A 19783-nucleotide genomic window follows, 5' to 3' on the forward strand; every position below is an offset into this window, starting at 1 on the left:
CTCAGAGAGAAACCTTCCCAGGAACATTCTTCTGTTATCCTCTGTGTACTCCAGGGGTGGGAGGGTCCTTCGGAGCCCCTGCCTGGGCCCGAGGTCAGCCCCTTTGCCTCTTCTCTAGTCCCTCCCATGCTGCCACCTAAGGGGCTCCTAGAGCAGATCCCCCAATGTGTCATAGGGCTTGACGCCTCTGTGCTGTTCACACATTGCTCCCTCTGCCTAGGATGTGCTATCTTCCTTGTCCAATGGTGAACTCCTATTCATCCTTCAGGACCCAGCTCCAGCACCTCCCTATTTGTGGCAAAGAATGGATTTCTCCCTTCCCTGAGTCACTCCTCTACCCAGACTGTTAACACTCACTGCTCTGTATTGCAAGCATCTGATTTCAATGCACTCTCACCTGCCAGTATAGGATTTCAAGCTTCTTAAAGGCTGGCTGGTGTCAGCTCCATAACTATAGGCTGTCACCTGGCCTGTGCCAGGTATGGAGGACCGACTCAGCAAAATGGTTTTGGAGTGAATGAAGACTAGGCTTATAACCAAAGTCTTTCAATCCTGCAAGAGAATTTCTCTAAGGAAAGAGAAAGGCCTTTCAACTGCTAGAACTGAGAGCTTCCCTGAGACACATGCCCTCTGTCCCTCCCTTTTGTCTGGGGCCCTGCCTCCATGGCAGAGTGGATGCCTTTGTTTTTGCCTTGCTGGTTTGGCTGGTCTCTGGTTGAGGTTACAGGAAATATAATAGGGTGGGGACAGGGGCCACATTATATTCATGCTGATTTAAAGGTTTCCAGTCTGGCAAGATTTGAAGGATGCTAGCAAGGCCACCTGCTCAAAATCGTGTTCCCTCCCTCAGTGTTGGTGCCTGAAATTTCAGCCCCAGACGTCCTCTTTGCTCTCCCTAGCCCGTTTTAAAAATGCGTTGTCAGAGAGCATGCTGAGTCTGGGGGCCAGTGAGCTTTCCCTTGTGTCCCCAGGATGGGCTGTCCCCAGTTCTGGAAACACGAGTTTGGCACCTGCGTGGGCAGCCTGACCTCGCTGGAGGAGTGCTCGGAGCAGCTGAAGGACATGGTGGCCTTCCTCCTGGGCCGCAGCTTCTCCCTGGAAGGCTCCTTGGAGGAAGCAGGGCTCCCTGGAAGGAACGCAGCTGACCATGGCCACGTGGGTGCATACAAGGTAGGGACGCTACCCACAGGGGCAGGATGACTTGAAAGCAGGAGTCATTTTGTATTTTCCTGCTGTGGGGAGAACGTTGGCCCAGGAGGTAGGGGACTAAAGCTCTGGCCTCAGCTCAGCCGTTTTCTAGCTGTGCAGCCCAGGACAAGTGGTGAACCTCTCCGAGCTTGTTTTCTCACCTGGAAAATGGGATCACCAGCCTCTCTCCTGCCTACCTCTGGGGTGGCTGTGAGTGCCCAGTGTGCCCTTCAGAACGTGAGTCAAGCCCTCTTGGGTAGATCATTGTGCTGTGTAAACCCAACCTGTTTGGAATTTGTCTGGCTCCTTTAAACTAGGGCATCTCAGTGAGATTTTGGAAGAAGCTCCCTGGCATCGAGCAGAATGCATCTGGCTGGGTAAATGCCCAGGGATCTGTGGCAGAGCCTCGGCCAGGCCGTTAGCTGCTGGGTTATGTCTCTGTCAGGAAAGCTGGGTCATGTTCTTGGTCGGAGGTGGCGGCCTCTCCTGGGATGAGCCCACTCTGGGGACTCTGAGGTTTTATTCCAGCCACTGCTTGTCACAGGGAGAGAACCAGATCCCTCCTTCCACCGACCCCTCCTGGGACATTTGTGCGACGTCTGAGAATTTACCCTGCGGGGTGCATGGTCAGCCAGTGTCGGCAGCCTGCCCCGGGGTTCCTGTAGGGAGGACTCGGGGAGATTTTGTCTAGGGCTCCAGAACGTTTATTAAAACATGTTTGGTTTGGGCTCCTGCCAGAGGGGCCCAAGCTGCCTCTGAGGAGAAACAAGGCTGCCCACAGCGTGTGCTGCTTTTCATGTGTGAAACGTGTGCCCCAGCGGTTTTTTTGAAGGTCCGGAAGGGTGGGGGCGGGACCGCAGCTGTGGAGGGGCCCCAGGCAGGGCGGGGGCAGGGCTGGCCCTGGCACACACCTCCGCTTGTAGCAGGTAGGAGCTGGGAGGATCTCAGGGCTTGTGTGTGCAGCCTTTCATTTAAGATGCAGAAACCAAGGCTCGAGAGGGAAGGAGGCTTGCCCAAGTCCCCAAACCAGGCTGGAACCCAGGACCCCTGGCTCCCATCTATAAAATGCCCCTAGAGGGGGTGTGACAATTACAAGATGCTTTGCACAGAGGTGCCCATCACTGCCCACAGTAAGTGCTCAGCAGAGCCCTGGGTTTTCCACACCTCGGGGCCCCCGGTGGTGAGCAGGCGGCTTTCTGTCAACCACTGACGCCTCTGCGCCTTGACCCCAGGCAGGCATCTTGGGTTCAGCTGGCGGCCTTGAGGGCTGAAGTGCACCCCCAGAAGGAGGCGCCTCAGCCTGGGGGAGCACGGCCTGTCCTCTGTGAGCGTCCTGGCATGTGCCCCCTCTCAAGTGCTGTTATTCGACACCAAACTGGCAGGCACACCAAGGTTTCGTGCTGCTGCTGACAGGTTGCTAACAGCAAGCCCTGCGGGCAGCCGCCCAGACTGCCTCAGGGCATTAGCCTCCTGGCCATGTCCTACCTCCTTCATAAGCCCCACTGCAGGGACCAGAAACCATCCAGCGGGGAGAAAAAACATCGCTAGTCAAAGTCACACAGGTCATCCTGGCAGCTTTCACAGAAGCAAGAGGAGTGAGGCGAGGCTCTGTGGGCTCGGGGCACAGGCCTGCATCCCCTGAGTGGACTCATGAGGCAGAGGAGACCCCAGGGATCCTGCCTCTGATTCTCCCAGAGGCCTTCGTTTGTGGTTCGCTGCGGTCCATGGTCCCCTCGAGTCGGTCTGTGGAGAAAATTCAGAGGGTCCATGAAATTAGATGGGAAAAAAAGTACATTTTGATTTTCCTAGCCTCAAACTGAAAATAAGCATTTCCTTCCATTTTGAATGCAGTGTAAAAACGTCATGCCAGCAGACCCTGTGACTATGTGGCTGCCCAAAGAAATCAAAAGATATTTTCATGTTCCATTGTAATCCTTCCTGATAACTCACAAATGTGCTATATATTGATCACTACTTCCAAATTCCAGTGATGGGTTTGCCGTCTTCTTCCTTGAGCTGTCATCAAGGAGGCATATTTATCGCCATTACTACATTTAAAAAAAATTTGATAGTTGCATTAGCAGCATAACTGGTTTCCTTGCAATTCTATGCATTTCCTTTTATTCAGTTAAATATGTGACTTCTATGCGGGTCCGTAGCTGCACCAGACTACCAAAGGGGTCCAGGGCACACACAAAGTTGAGTCTCTCTTTTAGACCAATAATTACCAGCAAACGTCCTCATCTCTATGTCACATAAAAAAAGAAGCTATGTTTTTGTGATAGCTCCTTGAACCTCCTCCTTCATTCAGCTGCCTTGAACTCATGTTGCTCAGAGCTTCGATCTGTGCTAATTCTATTTTTTAACATTTTTCACTCTGATTTCTGGGCAGACAGCCGTGCCTTGTGCCACCATCGCTGGTTTTTGCTGCCCTCTGGTGGTCACAATGAGGCCTGTTCCCAAGGACAAGCTGGAAAGGCTAGTGCAGGCCAGTTGCTCCACGGCGGGTGAGCAAGGACAACCTGTTCACATTGGCGACCCAGGTCAGTGTCCACGGTCGTTCATGATTCTGACAGCTGCGCTTGGACTTCTGCCCGGGAAGACGGGAACGTGCTGTGTTCCTGAGTTGTCCTGACTTGTCCTCATCTTTCCCAGGGGTCTCCAGGGGTGAAGGCCCTGGTCAAGACCCAGCTTCCTGCAGCAGTCCTAGAGCTGGGTTTGCAGATGCCCTTCAGAGTTGAAGGTGATGCCCTTGGAAGCCTCACCCATTAGCCCCTGTGAACTTCAAGTGAACCTGGGGTGGGGGGAACAGGTGGGGGAGGACGTCAGCAGAGCTATTTGTCTTGAGATTTGAAATCATAGCAACTGCTAATCTAGGCTATTGTTCAGAGGCATATTTGGGCAGGAGACGGCTTTCTTCCAAGAGTTAACTTAAACTGAAATCCATTGATCCCCAGTGTATTAACTCAGTCTGACAGCGAGTGAGCAGATCCAAGCATGGAAGCTTCCCAGGCTTCTTGGAGGCTCTCAGAGGCCTGATGCGGGCTTGGGATTGGATCTGGGGTGAGAACCAGAGTTCAGCATAACTGAACTTTCTCAGCTGCATAACAAAGAAAATCAGACAAAGCCCAGCATTCTGTAAAAATGCCATCAGCACTCATCACTTTCCTCACAGAATGGTGGTCTCAAGGCCACCCAAAGCAAAGTGTCTGCTGAGTTGTTTTATGACTAGTGGGTGGATTGAATGCAGTGCATCCATCTTTGCTGTCCTCGTGAGTGCTCTGATGGCTGGACAGGGGTAGGGCCATTTTGGCGGTCAAGCAGTGGAGTTTCTGTGTGGGTTGTGTGATGGTCTGTACCAAGACAAACTCAGAATCACTGGCAGTGATGACAGTACTGGGCCCCCAAGTCCCCTCCAACAATCATACCAGGCATTTGAGATTCTGTGCTCTGAAACTATGCCACTCAAAATGGACTAGAAGTCTGCAAGCATCCTGAGTTGTTAACGTCCTGATTCCTGGTCTCCTTCTGGTCCTTCTCCAGTACAGTTTACGGCAGTCCTGCGACTAGAGTTCCTCTTGGAGAAAAAACCATAAACTACTCAACGTGTTAAACTTGGGTGGTACCGGCCAGTGCGGGACCCTTGGAATTCTCTTTTTTCCCCCACTGCAGGACTGTTGGGAATCAAAGATCTTGCCAAACCTGACTACGGGGAGCCTGTGGTGTGTCAGCCGGGGGATGTTCCAGTGTTCTGGCCTTCTCAGCTGACCAGTCTCGAAGCTGTCAGTGGCTACAGTACGTCTGGGCTTATGGGGGCAGTTACTTTGACCGAGAATGAATTCAGGTGGGTCTCTAGTTCCTGAATGCGTAGGCTTATGGTGCAGTGACTTAAGGAACAAAGCATAGGCCTACAGCCCACAGTGAAGATCTCTCTGGCTTCTTCCTTCCATCCCAGTGCTGGGTCTCACCAGTGAAATTCATCTTTCACCTCAAATACACTTTGATTAAATGTATTTCTTTCAGTGAAAGGCTCACAGCCCCTTCTAACAGAAGCACCAATGTCTAGCAAGACCTCTTGAGACATTTTGGAGGTTGGTGGGGCTTTGAAAACAAAGGTGAAGGCAAACAACACAACTAAACAAAGCAGTTCACGTGGCTTTTGCAAGGTTATTTGAGACCCATACTGTCAGTCCATTTTTCCAAAGGCCTAGGGTGATATTGCAATGAAGCAACACATGAGGGCGCCCTAACTAGCTCACAGTAAGGTAGGGATGTGACAGAGACATTAAAAATAATAATTATTGCAGCCCATCGCCATAGACAGAGGAAAATTCTAGCCAGGTCAGCCTGGATTGCACTACAGATAATATAATTTAGTGCTACTTTCAATTTATTTTTAAAGGATTCACGGAAGTTTAGCTATCAGAATGGCCTCATGATAGGGGAAGATTATCTCTAACATACGGTGATGCTGCGTAAACACCGGGACCCACAGGATTCTAGTCATTTGTTTATTTCACATAAATGTATTGGGAACCTGCTCTGTACCAGGCATCTTAGGCCCAGGTCTTAGGCGTAAAATGCTGCAGGAAACACGATGCAGTTCCCAGGGAGCCAGCCTGTGATCGTTTCCGAGTGTGTGTGCACTCCCTTGTGTACACACGTCCACACACCTGGAGTCAGCATCCTTCTGCCCGGTGACCTCACTCCTCCCCTGCCACCTGCCAGGGAGAGGCCCTGCAGAAGAATTCTCCCTGCTGCCGGCTTCCCAGCACAGGATCGCCCTTCAGTCCTGACTTGTGATAGCAGGTTTGATTGTAAATGAGAACAAATGACATCATTGGTCAGGGACAACCTTGAATCTTTCTAATTTACCATATCATGCTCAAACGTACATATTGAAACTCCTAATGCAATCGATTAATTGCTGCATGTCTCACAGCTGGTAGGGCAAAATCCCGTGTCACCCTCCAAGCTGACCGTTCTGATGTGTACCTGGCTTTAGAGTGACCAAGTTTAGGTTCTGTCTGAAACAGAAGAACTACGATTGCATTCATTAGTCCTTAGTTCTCCCCCTTTATATCTTGGCTGAAAGTTGAACTAGAATGTTGACGCACATCAGTAGGTTTTCCTTCTGAAATGTTGGCTGACTATGGCTTTCTGTTAGATCTGAGAAATTTTACTGTTTTCTGTGAAATCCAAGATGTTATTAACTCAATTCATATCTGCATTTATTGAGCACCTATTGTGTGCCTTTGTGAGATGAATAAGCAATGTTCCCTCTTCTCAGGGAACATGTAGCTGAGTGGGGTTAGAGTTCTCAAGGACAATAATGACACTGAAGGAAAGGTCAAAATTAAATATATGGAGAATTAAGCACCTAGTCGGCACAAAGACCTAAGAGTGAATAAGATACAGCTCTGGCTCAGTAATGCAAACCACTGCTTACTGAGGGCTTACACTGGACCAGCATACTTGGCTAAACACTTTTATGTGCATTTTCCAGTTATGATCTGACAACAACCATATAAGGCAGTATCATTATTTTATAGTTGAGGAAACAGGTTTAAGGAGGATTAAGTTGCATCTCAAGCTCCAGTGTGTACACCGTGCTAAAGCCATGTTCTTAATAACTATGCTACAGCGCGTCACGCTGCCTGGAATCTAGTAGGGGACAGTTTTTAAAAGAACAAAATTAGCATAAACCAAAGCTAAATATATGGGCTATGAGAAAAATACAGGCTACGTTCAGAGAGAGAGCTATTTGTCAGCAAATCTAACATCTGCTGCAAAGTAAAGCAAGGTGGCCTGATGCATTGTTGAGTTCAGTAAGTACTTTCTGATATCTGTGGGATTACATTGGTGGAAACTCCTAGAGCCCCATTTGTAGCTGTGGGCACCTCCCTTCTTTTCCCACACTCTACCCACCTTCACTTGCCTAAAAATCAGGGGCCCCTATTTAGATGAAACTTGATTTAGCCATAAGCTAGCTTGTTCTGACCCAATGCCAACAAGTGGTATAGGGAGTGCTGTTGGCTGACTGGAGGTATGGACGCCATCTTTCCCATCAGTGGTGGGCCAGATGGGAATGGACAGGGTTTGATAAGTGGCTGGGCTTAATCCTTCCTGTTGTGTGTCGTAGTGACCCCACTGGCTTTCACCAGCGCACCGGGTTGCACAGTGATGACTGACCTGAAGGGTCCAGCGGCTCCGGCCAGATGCCTCACCCCTGAGGGAATGCCAGAGGTCCATCACATTTCCCAGGATCCTTTGCACTATAGCATGGCATCAGCTTCAGCTGTTCGGAAGATCAGAGAACTGGAGACAATGATTGCTGTAGACCCAGGTCAGAAGCCAAGCAATCACACCCCAAAGGCCTGCAGAAAGTCACCACTGATGTCCCCGTTCAGTGAAAGGTGGCATGCAGACTGTGTCTGCAATATGATCTTTTAAATGCTGATAGTGTGTATGAATCCCAAAAAGAAGTCAGTGCACCAAAATACTGATGGTGATGATCTCTGGGGAGTGTGATTGTGGATGATTTTGGTTTCCGACTTTATGTTTTCCCCCTAATTTTCAACACTAAATATGTGAGGGAGTTTAGGAGGTGAACTAATTATTAGCTGGGCACATTGCCACCCAGAACTAAATTGAGGTTGGGTAGGGAAGAAAGACGGAGAATGGTTCCTAGGCGTCAACTGCCACCAGTGAAGCCAAGTCATCAGTTATTCAATGATGTCCCTAATCTTCCTCTTTTATGCCATTGCCCTGGGGTTGGGTGTGGACCGGTTTTGTGTACCAGGCAACAGGGAGAGGGATGGAGGGCTGAACAGTTCCTCCTTGGGGGATCCTGGTTGGGTGGGGCCCTGCAGAAAGACAGCCTCACAACAGTTTGTAGCCAACATGTATGTTGTATACGGAGTCTCAGAGGAGAGCCCTCCTGAGGTTTGCAAGCCTCTGCCTTTCTAGACATGAGACAGGGCTGGTGGGGTCTCCTAGGGGTCTGCAGGTTCCAGTTAGGAGGAGGTTTGCTGAAAACGGCTTGAGGGGCTTTGAACTTGCACTGCTTCATTTTAGAACCGAAATGCTAATCCTGGGCAGCCAGCAGAGGGCGCCATCGTGCATATAAAATTTGATTCGTTTGCTGGCAAAGGCTCCGGAGAGAACAAAGGTTCACACACACTCCCCATCTGTTTTCTGGGGTGATGACAATTACTCCTCCCTCTAGGGGGTTATAAGAATAACAGGCAATAAGAATAGTGGCTATCATCTACTGAGTTTTCTCCAGGCCAAGCATATGTTTAAAGCATTTACATGCTTCATCTTACTAAGTTCTCCCAGCGACCCTATGAGGAAGCTATGAGGTTAAGAAACTTGCCCAAGTCCACATACGTAGTAGACAGTCGAGGCAGAACTTGAACCCACGCCCACTGAGCCAAGGCCCATGATCAGTAGGTACGGGAGAAATTGGGGTCTGAGTCTGCATGGTATGTCACAGCCTCCCTGGGTAGTTAGAAGTGTCCTCCCAGCTCACACCCCATTCCCTTGTCTGCACCTTCTCATGGACTGTGATCCTAGACCTGCGAGTCCCGTGCACGCTGAACGTCTGGGGAAGGCATACCTGGCCTCCCTGCTGGCTCATCTGCCGTCCGTTTCCCAAGCAGAGACCTGCTCAGTGGTGGTGAGGGCCCTGCGGACAGCAGAGGGGTGTGGCCAGCTGGGGAGTTTAACCCTACAGGCCAGGCCCCAGGCCCCAGACAGAGCTGAGCATGATGACCTTGGTGTGGCAGCCACCTACAGAGAAGACCACCTGGGCTGGGTTGTAGAGCAGAGAGCCTTGGTGCCCTTGGGTGTGGCCAGCACTGGGCCCAGAATCTGACAGTGCAGACCAGCCTAAAAGACGTCTGCTCTCTTCCCTGGGGCCCTGGGAGCAAAGGTTGCCCCTCAGTGACAGGGGGTCCACGGTAACCAGACTTCCTGTGAAACCACAGGGCATATAGCTTTTGGCTCATTTGTCTGTTAGGGTGTTCCTTCATTCACTCATTCATTCATTCCTTCTGCAGAGAACACAGTTTCCTTTACATACAAACACACAGTAAATTTGGGCCATCTGCCCGGACCACGTGCATTCATGGAGGTGACGGCTCACAGCTGTGTCACACAGAGTCTCTTACGTAGTTGATTTCCTTGGAGGATATTTTTTTTTAATTCTCTGATGCAGTGTCTCACAAACATTTTTACCCAGGCTGACGGCTCTCCTGCTCAGTACAAGGGTCATGAGGGAAGATGAAGTATTAACTCTGCCATCAGCTCAGATTAAAAAAGTACCTGGGATGTAAATTTATGGCAGACACCAATGCTCCCATGGCTTAATCAGAATGATCTGGGGGGTCTCCCACAGTAACCCCCTTCAGTGCTTGTGTGGACTGTGTGTCCAAGCTTGAAGCACGAGGCTCAGGGAAAGGGCAGATTTATGACTGTCCAGAGATGCCAATATCGCCTATGAGGGAACATCTTTAATCCTTAGGAACAACAGATGCTTTTGATCCCCACTATATTAAGTAAGCAAATGTAAGATTGATGGCAGGGTTCTGAGCGCTACTCCCTGAGTGTAATAATAGAGCCACTCAGTCATTTTTGAGAGGATGTTGGCTGGCATTGGAGGGCCTGGAGAATATGAAGAAATACCAGGTTTATAATCCTGAAGACTCCACTAGTGACAGTCCTCACAGAGGGAGAGACTGCGTCCAAGCTGACAAGGTTCTCTTCCCCTCCTCTCTCTACTGCTGCCCACCGCATCCTGTGAAATCGGTTACTTTCCGATGTTTTCTTTACAAATGTTCTACCCTTTTATTAATGTCCTATTATTTGACACCATGCACAGCGCTGCCGTGAACATCCTCGTGACTATGTTTGCATAGCTACCCTTGATCACTTTGTTAGGATAAGTGAGTTGCTGGCTCCAGTGCGGTGGACAAATCTAAGGTACTAGTCACACTCCAGACAGGTGTTCCCATTTCCGCTCCCACTGGCATAGCCTTCCTCCACCTGGATCACCCCAAGCTCCATGTAGGAAAACTGAGGTTCAGAGCAACCAAGGGACAAGGCCAAGGTCACAGAGCTACAGGGTGCCAGCGCCTGGACTGGAGCTGTTCCTCCACAAGCACAATCCAAGCCCCATGTTCCTCCATGTTGTCCAGGCACCTCAGATGCCAAGCTGACGTCCCCAGACATCGTTTCAGCCACAGCTGGGGTGGCAGTTCTTAGTCACATCCCGCCCTCACTCGATATGCCCTGAGGTGACCTGAGCCCGTCCAAAGGCACAGTGGTATGTGATGGCTGTCAGAGGCTGTGCTGCCTTCTGGGACTGGCTTGGCGGCCACGGTGGCCTCTGTAGCAGATGCAGCGGGGGGCCCGGGGTCACAGCAGCTGCTGTGGGCAGTTCCCAGCACAGCAGCTTCCCACCTGGGCCTCAGGTCTCTCTGCTGCTCCTCCAGAGCACAGCCCAGGAGTGCCCACAGCCTCCGCCCGCCGGGACGGGAGCTGGTGAATGTCCAGCGGGCAGGACAGTCCTGGGGTGTGCACCACACGTCCCTTAGAGGCTCTCGGGCAGGATAGAGCCCCAGCCGCCTTCGGAGTTAACCTGCTCACTCACACATTGTTTCATGGCTTTTTCCCTGTCCTATCCCACGTCCTCCATCTTCTGACTTCTTTCCTGGGCTCACTGTCCACTGAGATACCTGCACCCAAGCCCTTGTCTTAGGGTCTGCTTTTGAGGAATCCCTAATTAAGACAGTCCCGTTTCCCTTCCTCCTTCTGTACTCCCTGGTTAGAGTTTGCTAAACTGCTATCGCAAATAATCCCCAAGAAGACAGTAGAAATGTGTGCCCCTCTCTCAGCAGTCCGGGGGGGCCTCCGGGTGAGTGTTCCAGCTCAGCAGGAAGGGGGATCTACGCCAGGTCGCTCAGGGACCCAGCCGCTCTGCCATCACATCCTGAGACCCCCAGGGGGCGCTAGCTGTCAGCATCCCAGACCCCAGGGAGGGCAGGCTTGGAGGGGTGCCTGGGAGGTATGTGGCCAGGCCCTGAGGAGGCCACATGGCTTCCACTCACATTCCCTTTCCACCCCTCTCCGACTGTCACATAGAGAGGACCTGGCCTGTGGCCACTTTCCCAGCCACTCTTTTGACTGGGCTGGAAAGAAAGCACATTCTGGTGGACAGTTTTCCAGCTCTGTCTCACCCCTCAGACCCACTTCTGCAATAAAAACAGATAGGAAAACCAAACTGTGTAAGTTTCTACCTGAAACACAACCAAGTGATTCTGTGATTTTACTTTTTGTAACTTTAGGCAGCCGGGGAATCAGGCACCTGCTCCGCCCAGACGAACTGCTGCGGGCCTCTCTGTCGCTGTCCCACGCCCGCTCCCTGCTCCTCACCACCGGCCTCCCCACGCACTTTAACCACGAGCCTCCGGAGGAGACGGACGGCCCACCAGGAGCTGTGGCTCTGGCCGCCTTCCTGCAGGCCTTGGAGAAGAGGGTCTGCATGGTCGTTGACCGGAGAGCCTTGAGTTTGTACAAGAAGCTGGTTGACGAGGCTGTAGAGCAAGGTGGGCAGTGAAAGGAGGGGGTTCCCTGTCCCCAACGGGCCTCTATGGGCAGAGGAGGGCGGGACTCAGCGTTTGTGGAAGCCAGGCACAGTGCATGCACTCGACACGAGGCATTTTCCCTAATGCTGAGAACAACTCTTTGATATAAACAGTGTTATCCCCATTTTATAGATGAAGAGACTGAGGCTCTGAGAGGTCCAGAGGATTTACCCAGGTGGGAATGATGATGAGCTGGAATTTGAACCCAGGCCCACCAGGCTCTATGATCCCACCTGTGTACGTGCTGCCCTCCCTATGAGAGGCAGGGGTGACCTGCAGAGAACTCTCAGCAACCAGGGACAACCCTGGACCCCTGAGCTCGGGGTGGGGTGGTAGGGAACAGAGTGGTTGAGAGGCTGAGACAGCTGTGTCTCATGGCCCAATTGGGCAGGGATGCCCTGTGCTGCCCGGGTTCCCGGAGCACCCAGACGGGCCTCAGGGCCGGGAGTGCTGCTGACACGAGGTTGGGCTGCCGCTGTGGGTGTGCCAAGGAGGGTCTCGGGGCAGGATGAACTCCTGGTCTCTCCTCCGCTCTGCGCCACTCAGGCATCCGCAGGGAGCCTAGCTACCCTGCTTCCCACTGCCTGTCTGTCTTCCTCCCTCAAAATGTATTTTTCAGAGAAGTATTTTCTCCTTTTGGCCTCTAAAAAGGGCTTCACCCCCAATAAGGTGGACCCTAAAGCACCTGTTACACTGAAAGTTGTGAAAAGGCCGTGTCTGGACATACAGAATCCAATTCACTCAAAAGGGTGTGTATTGAGTACCTACTCTGGGCCAGGTGTGATATAAGGCTCGTGAGATCCATCGGTGAGCAAGACTGCCAGGAGTGTGACAGGTAATGAACAACAAAGGACAGAGATCTAGGACGTATGTATAGGGTGTTAGAGGTGAGACGCTCTGGGGGACAGTGGGCCAGGACCAGGGGAGCGGGGAGTGTCGGGCTGAGGTGGGAGGGTAAGCTGCTATCGTAAACAAGATGGTCAGGGAAGGCCTTGGGGAGAGGGTGCCATGTGAGCAAGACATGAAGCATGTGAAGGAGTGGGGCCCGGGCTGGCTGAAGGAGGAGTGTCCCTGGCCGTGGCAATGGCCAGGGCGGGGGCTGTTAGGTAGAGTCGGGGCCCAGCAGGTTTAAGAAAGGGCACCAGCCAGTCGACTGGCCTGGAGTGGATGAGGAGGAGAGAAGCTGGATGGGGGACAGGGTCACGGGACCACTGTGAGCAGCTGGGCTGCCCTAGGAGCCACCTGTGCTGGCTTAGGTTTTAAAGTCTCCCCCAGTTGCTGCAGGGACAAGAGTAGGAACAGGAGACTGGCCAGTTTATTGCAGGCAGGAGACGAGGGTGGCTGGGGTGGGTGGCACCCTGTGGCAAGTCCTTTTCTTCCCGCAGTGGTTTCAGCCTCAGCTGGGGTGGAAGTTCTGAGTCACAGACCTGACCAGGCCAGCACACTGCAGGGGATTCTCTAAAAACCGCTGCAAAACTCCCCAGCCGGAAGTATGGGGGCTAACTCAACCTGGGTGGGGGGCACGGGAGCTGGTGCCCTACCTCCTGTCCTTTGGAGATGTGCAGGGCCCCCCGTCCCAGAGGAACTAAGACCCCATTGCCTAGAGCAGTGACCCTGAAAATGCACAAACCCTCCCCTTGGCTTCTCCTTCCCACCCTCACTGTCCTTCTCCCCTCCTGCCTGCCCCCTGGGATCATCTCTCCAATAAACCACCTGCACCCAAGTCTTTGTCTCAGACTCTGGTTTCAGGAGACTCAAACAGATGAGTGGTTCAGGTGGAGGCTGTGAAAAGTAGCCCTGTCTGTCTCTGTTTTGAAGGTAGAGTCTCTGTTTTGCAGGTGGACTGGCTGTGGGTGTGGGATAGAAGAATGAGGATTGCTCTAAGGTCTGGGACAGGGTAACTGAAAGGATGGAGTTGCTGCGAACTGGGGTGGGGAAGACGGTGGGTGGGGCAGGCCTGACCCTTGCGCCCTGTTGGTGGGGAGGTGAAATGGGGCGGCCGCTGTGGAAAACAGTATGGCAGTTCCTCAAAAAATTAAAAATAGAAAATACTATGTGATTCAGCAATCCCACTCCTGGGTATGCACCCAAAAGAACTGAAAGCAGGGACTCAGACAGGTATTTACACACCCATTTACACACCCAGCAGTTACTGTTCACAGTAGGCAAATGGTTGGAGCCCCCAACCATCCATTAACGAACGGATGATAAGCCAAGTGTAGTGTATACATACAATGGAATATTACTCCGACTTAAAAGGGAAAGAAATTCTAACACATGCTCCAACACAGATGAACCTTGAGGACATTATGCCAAGTGAAATAAGCCATTTGTCACAAAAAGACAAATGCTGTATGACTCCATGTATATGAGGTACGCAGAGCAATTCACATCTAGGGGCAGAAAGTAGAATGGTGGCTGCTGGAGACTGGGGTTGGGGGGAATGGCGGGGACTCGGTGTTTAATGGGTGCAGAGTTTCAGTTTGGGAAGATGTAAAAGTTCTGGGGGTGGATGGTGGCGATTCTCACACAGCAGTATGAATGCACTTCATGCCAGAGAACTGTACTCTCAAAGATGGATAAGATGCTAAATTTTACATTATGTCTATTTTACCACAATTACAGTTAAAATTTTTTTTCAAAGAGTACCAGTTTGAGCCTGGGTAACTGAAAGTGTGGACACCTACTAGACACGCATGTGGGGAAGGCAGCAGGCAGTCGGATCTACGAGCTGAGTTCAGGAGAGCCGTCTGGGCTGGAAAAATAAGCAGAGAGCATTTGGCATATTGATGGCCTCTCAAGCCGAGACACTGGATGAGATCACAGAGGGAACAAGTGAGGACAGAGAGGAGGACTCGGATGGCGCCCGAGGATGCTCCGCGCAGATAGGTGGAGGGGAGGAGGGGGTCGGCAGGGAGACGGAGAAGGAGCAGCACTGAGGAAGGAGGAGGACCAAGACCACGTTGTCACCAAGGAGAAGGGACAGCCAGCTGTGCCAATGGCTGCCCACAGGGCGGTGGTCCTTTGCCTCTGACCACCGCCCTGCTGGTGCTCGAGCCACCCACTGCCCCAGAAGCCACTCTGCCCTCCTGCTCCCCTGACCGCCGGCCCCGAGGCACCCACTGGACGTCAGCTCAAATGGGGTCTCGCCCACACGAGGCCTTAGAATTTTGAATTTGCTGTCTTAGATTTTGCAGCACTTTCTAGAAGCAATTTGGCCTTTTAATGACAATGATTTCTGTGCTTTTTATTCCTGAAGCCTAGGAAATGTTTAAAGAAGAAAGCTCAGTCATTTCTTCCCTGTCTTGAGCAGAAATGGATAAATTGGTTCTTTGGAGCTCAGGGGCGGGGTGTCCTCTTGCCCCAACCTTGGTCGCTCAGGGCTCTCTCTCTCTCTGTGCCCCACTTCAGGATACGCTATGTTCCCTGCCCGGTGCGGCTCCCTGGTGCCCTGTTTTACCACTATTCTAATCCTCAATCCGATTTCAAAGAAATAAGAAAGAGCTGGGTTTACTCAACAAGAAGCTCACTGCTTTGCACACATCATACCACTGTGTGCACAGCAGTCCTGGAACGGGGCATGATTAACCCCGCTCTGCACAGGGGGAAACCGAAGCTCAGGGAGGTCCGGTGGCTAGCCCCAGGGCACACAGCCAGGAACTGCTGCTTCCCACCCAGGTGGTTTGGCTGTATTCAGCCCAGGCTGCCCCTCACAGCGCACAGAGGGGGTGGATCTTTCGACTTGCTGTGACCGCCCCCCCATTCCCTGGGGTGAGGTGTCATATGCAGAATGAGCTTGGGGGTTATCCCTTGATACATCACTGCCCTCGGCTTGTCTTTCCCCCTGGGCGAGGGTGGGGCTGGAGAGGGGCTCAAGGGAGCCACGGCAGGGGCACTTCGGGATCTGTCAGTGATCTGGCTCCTCATCTGCAGCTTGCCCCATGGGCCCACTGAGGTGGCCGTGACAGCTCCGGAAGGGCTTGGGTGACAACGTGGGGAAGCTGGGGTGGGAAGCAGCTACCTCGAAGCCTTGTGATTGTAGCATAGACAAGATGCTTACTTGGGTTGGCTTTATGTGAGAGAATGAGGGGCCGACGATGGAGATTAGGGGGATGACCAGAGCGCCCCCAAGCTTCCCCTTGGCCTCACTGCCTGGCCGTGGAGCCACCAGGAGCTCCTGCACAACCTTCAGGATCGTGAGGGTGGGGTCCACCATCCCTGTCCCAGGCCCTCAAGTCTAGCCTGGACAAGACTTCATCCTGGGCCAGCGAATACACAAAGATTTTACCCCAGACTACTATGTGGTGATTTAGTTAATGAGAATCAAATCAATTTTATTTTACTCTGGGATTTGTTTGTGTGTTCCACATATTTTACCATAATACATATTATTACTGTAATTAGAAAGTTGTGCCATTTCTGAGTCAAATTCACTTTGGAATCACTTTTATGCCAAGTAGCTAACTCAGGGCCCAGATTCTGGGACCTTTCCTCTGTTTTCTTGAACTTCGCTAAAGGTAGTCAGGGGGGTGGGGGTGGGGAGCAGAGGAGAACTTAAGTTGGGAACTGGAGTCATGACAGTGACCTACATACTTGGCTTTGCCCAAGTTATTTAGCATCTCTGAGCCTCAGTTTTCCTCCTCTGTAAAATGGGGATAACAGTGGTTCTTACCACATGTAACTGTTGTGAAAATTGAGAGCATGCATGTAACATGCTTAGCATGTTACTCACTGTCACCAGAGGCACCTAAATGTGTTCCCAACACTCACGATGCCAGCCAGCCAGAATGGGCCTCCAGTCACGTGGGCTTGTGGGCATCTGCTTGCAGCATGTTTGCTGGCCGACAAGGCTGGTGACACTAGCCCGATCCCACCCCCACACCCACCAACCCTAGGGTTTACCCTAAACTGAAAATAAACTTAAGTGTCCTCTGTGTCACAGCGCTGGCTTATCTAATGAAGCATTCTATAGGTAGCTGTCATTCGGTCATAGTAATGATGCTTTCCAAGGAAGCTTTGGAAAAGCCAACATGAATTCCCAAATGCAGCACCAGGGCTGACGGCTCCACCCTTTGCCTTTATTTCCAAGGTGTTCTGAAGACACAGATCCCCCTGCTGACTTACCAGGGCGGATCGGCAGGAGCTGCTCAGGCGTTTCTATGCGCAGATGGGGACCCCAAGTCACCTAGGTAAGTGTGTCCCATCCCCGTTTAAGTGGGTGACGGTTCAGAAGCTCTTGTGCTATTAACTTTGGCCACAAAGTGTCTGCACACCTCAGCCTCCCAGAGAGGACAGAGCCAGGAGCCCAGGTTTTTGATGGGCCAGACTCACCAACGAGGCTGGAGGATTTCAAGGCGTCTGGGGCTTCGCAGAGGGTCCCTGGAAGTATCGAGTCCCCGAGAGATGTCATATCTTCCGACAGAGAAGACAGGAAAATTACAAAACACAAAAACTAGCAGTTCCTCAAACTGGGTTTCCATTAGAGAGACGTGAAACCATTTCAGTGGGAGGTGACCAGCACCTTTGGAAAATGAAATAAAAATAGAGTATGATTCTATTTCTGGTATAGTAATGGTTAGTACCCTCTTGTGAAACTTTGTGTGCGAGTATTTTTTATTGTGTGTTGTATTCAAACATTTTGAAAAATATTTCTTTATTTTGTATAGAGATGTATTTCAGGCCTTATAAGTTTGAATACAATATTCTGCATTTTTTTACAACAATCCACTGTAATACATTTTGCATTGCAGACCAGTACACACACACATAACTGAAACAGAGATTTCAAACAATGTTTACTCTCGCTGTGTGCAATGTACTCCAATATTTTCTATTCTACTTTTCAGAAGATGCTGACCTTGCCTAATAAGTTTATTTCACAATCTACTAATGAGTGTCCACTTCAAATTTTAAAACACCGCTTTAACAGGCCTGGGGGGCATAGCTCTGTTGCAGCTCCCAGCAGAACCCCATGTTTATAACGAGGACCCTGAGACCCTGAGTCACCAACGAGAAGTTCAATTGTGGATCCGATACGCTATTTAAAGCTGCAAGAACGTGTATGGTGCACATTAGAAACGTTTATATTCTCCAAATGGTTGGCTTACAAACAAAGCTCTGGCAACTCAAGGAGAAACTAGAAAATTCTCTTGGGTGGGACCCCGATGCCAGATTGCACAGGTGTTGCTGTTTGCTGAGTGGAGGGAAGTGAGCCAGACCTGACTGTGGGGAGAGACGATTCCACTGCCTTCAGAGAAGATGCAGTAAGTCCTCCCAGGGAGCAGGCTTCCCAGGACTGGGCTACTGCTCCCTGTAGCTAAATGGACACTTCTGGCCAAAAAATAAAAGTCCACCTTCACACGGTAAGGAACTGAGTTCCCCTGGGGGAAAGGTTCAGAAACAGCGTTCTCCTTCCAGAACAGGGGACGTGTTTATCTCAACCAGAACTCGTATTCTAAGCTGCGTTTTCATCACCATTGACATAGGTCTAGAGGAAATTCGAGGTCAAGGCTCCTTCCCCTTCCTGATTCTGCTTCTCAGAAAAAGTGGCTGCCTTTTTCTGTCCTGGACACGTGCCTCAGGGCCACGTTCCAACACCTCCTTAGTGGCCTGCCCTCCAAACGTACGTGATGCCCCTGCCTTCTAGCACAACCGAAGGACACGGACAGGCGTGTAGGTTTTGTTTTTTTAAACAAGTGCGGAAAAAAAAAGCATTCAGATTTAAGATTTTCTTTTATTGTCGTAAAGTGTGCATAAGATAAATTTTACTGTTTTAACCATGTTTCAGTGTGCAGTTCAGTGGTAATAAGGTGTATTCACATGTTGTACGACTATCACCACCATCCATCTCTCGAAATTTTTTGTCTTCCCAAACTGGGACTCTGTCCCCATTAAACAATAACTCCTCATCGCACACCCTCCCCAGCCCCTGGTGACCACCGTCCTACTTTCTGTCTAAGAATTTGATTACTCTAGTACCTCATACAAGTAAAATCATACAGTATTTGTCCTTTGCTGATTGGCTTATTTCACATAGCAAAATATCCTCAAAGTTCATCTATGTTATAACATGTCAGAATTCCCTTCCTTTTTAAGGCTGGGTAATATTCCCTTGTATGTGATTAGCACATTTTTCTTACTTGTTCATCCATCAGTGGACACATGGGTTGCTTCTACCTGCTACCTAACGTGGCTAATACTGCTATGAACGTGTGTACATAAACGTGTCTTTGAGACCCAGCTTTCAGTTCTTTTGGGCCTGTACCCAGAAGCAGAAGTGCTGGATCATTTGGTAATTCGATTTTAATTTTTTTTAGTAGCCACCATAAGGTTTTCCATAGCGGAGTTAAGATTTTGAAGAACTCCATCGTAGGGGAATTTAGAGAGAGAAACATGCAATTTTCATGTTCTTAAATTGGTTTATCAAGACAGCATTCCTCCTAATAATGATAGCGACCATAACCACAATCGCTGCCCCTTACTCAGCCCTGAGGACGTGTGGGGATCTCTTGTGCACTTCCTTTCGACAGCGTATGAGCCAGGTACTGTTGTTAGGTCATCTGACAGGTGCGGAAAACGAGGGTTAGGGAGTTTAAGGACTCGCCCAAGGCCACTGGCGTGAGGATCGGGAACCTACGCCATCTGACTCCACAGCCCACATCCTTCCCACCGTCCCATCTGTGTCCTCACCTCTCATCTCCTTCTATCTAAAGAAGTTTATCTTGTGTTAGATTCATTTGGCTTCTATTTCAATTCCTTGGTAGTCTGTTTCGTGCCCGTGAACTGAACAAGACCCTGGAAAACGGCGGCGGTGGTGGGCCAGTAGTGGTTATCACTCCCCACGCTGGGTGCCAGCTCCCCTGCTGGTTAACTGATGTGCAGCACGGGGACCCTGACCAGCCGCACCCTCTGCTCTCTCACCTCTGTCTCTAAAAACTGCTGAAGAT

The 19783-nt window shown here is 50.8% G+C and overlaps 1 protein-coding gene across 7 annotated transcripts in view; it reads left to right on the forward strand.

The window, feature by feature from the left end:
* Nucleotides 1–19783, forward strand: part of DGLUCY (D-glutamate cyclase) — a 120107-nt gene that overhangs the window by 76528 nt on the left and 23796 nt on the right. For all 7 annotated transcript variants that reach the window (XM_031679335.2, XM_015242623.3, XM_072963596.1 and 4 more), the window contains 6 exons: nucleotides 972–1170; nucleotides 3581–3731; nucleotides 4861–4983; nucleotides 7331–7534; nucleotides 11538–11798; nucleotides 16927–17026. In XM_031679335.2, the coding sequence (XP_031535195.2) occupies nucleotides 972–1170; nucleotides 3581–3731; nucleotides 4861–4983; nucleotides 7331–7534; nucleotides 11538–11798; nucleotides 16927–17026 (1038 nt within the window). The remainder of the gene's footprint in view (nucleotides 1–971; nucleotides 1171–3580; nucleotides 3732–4860; nucleotides 4984–7330; nucleotides 7535–11537; nucleotides 11799–16926; nucleotides 17027–19783) is intronic.

This window comes from Vicugna pacos, chromosome 6, assembly GCF_048564905.1.
Source record: "Vicugna pacos chromosome 6, VicPac4, whole genome shotgun sequence".
NCBI lineage: Eukaryota > Metazoa > Chordata > Mammalia > Artiodactyla > Camelidae > Vicugna > Vicugna pacos.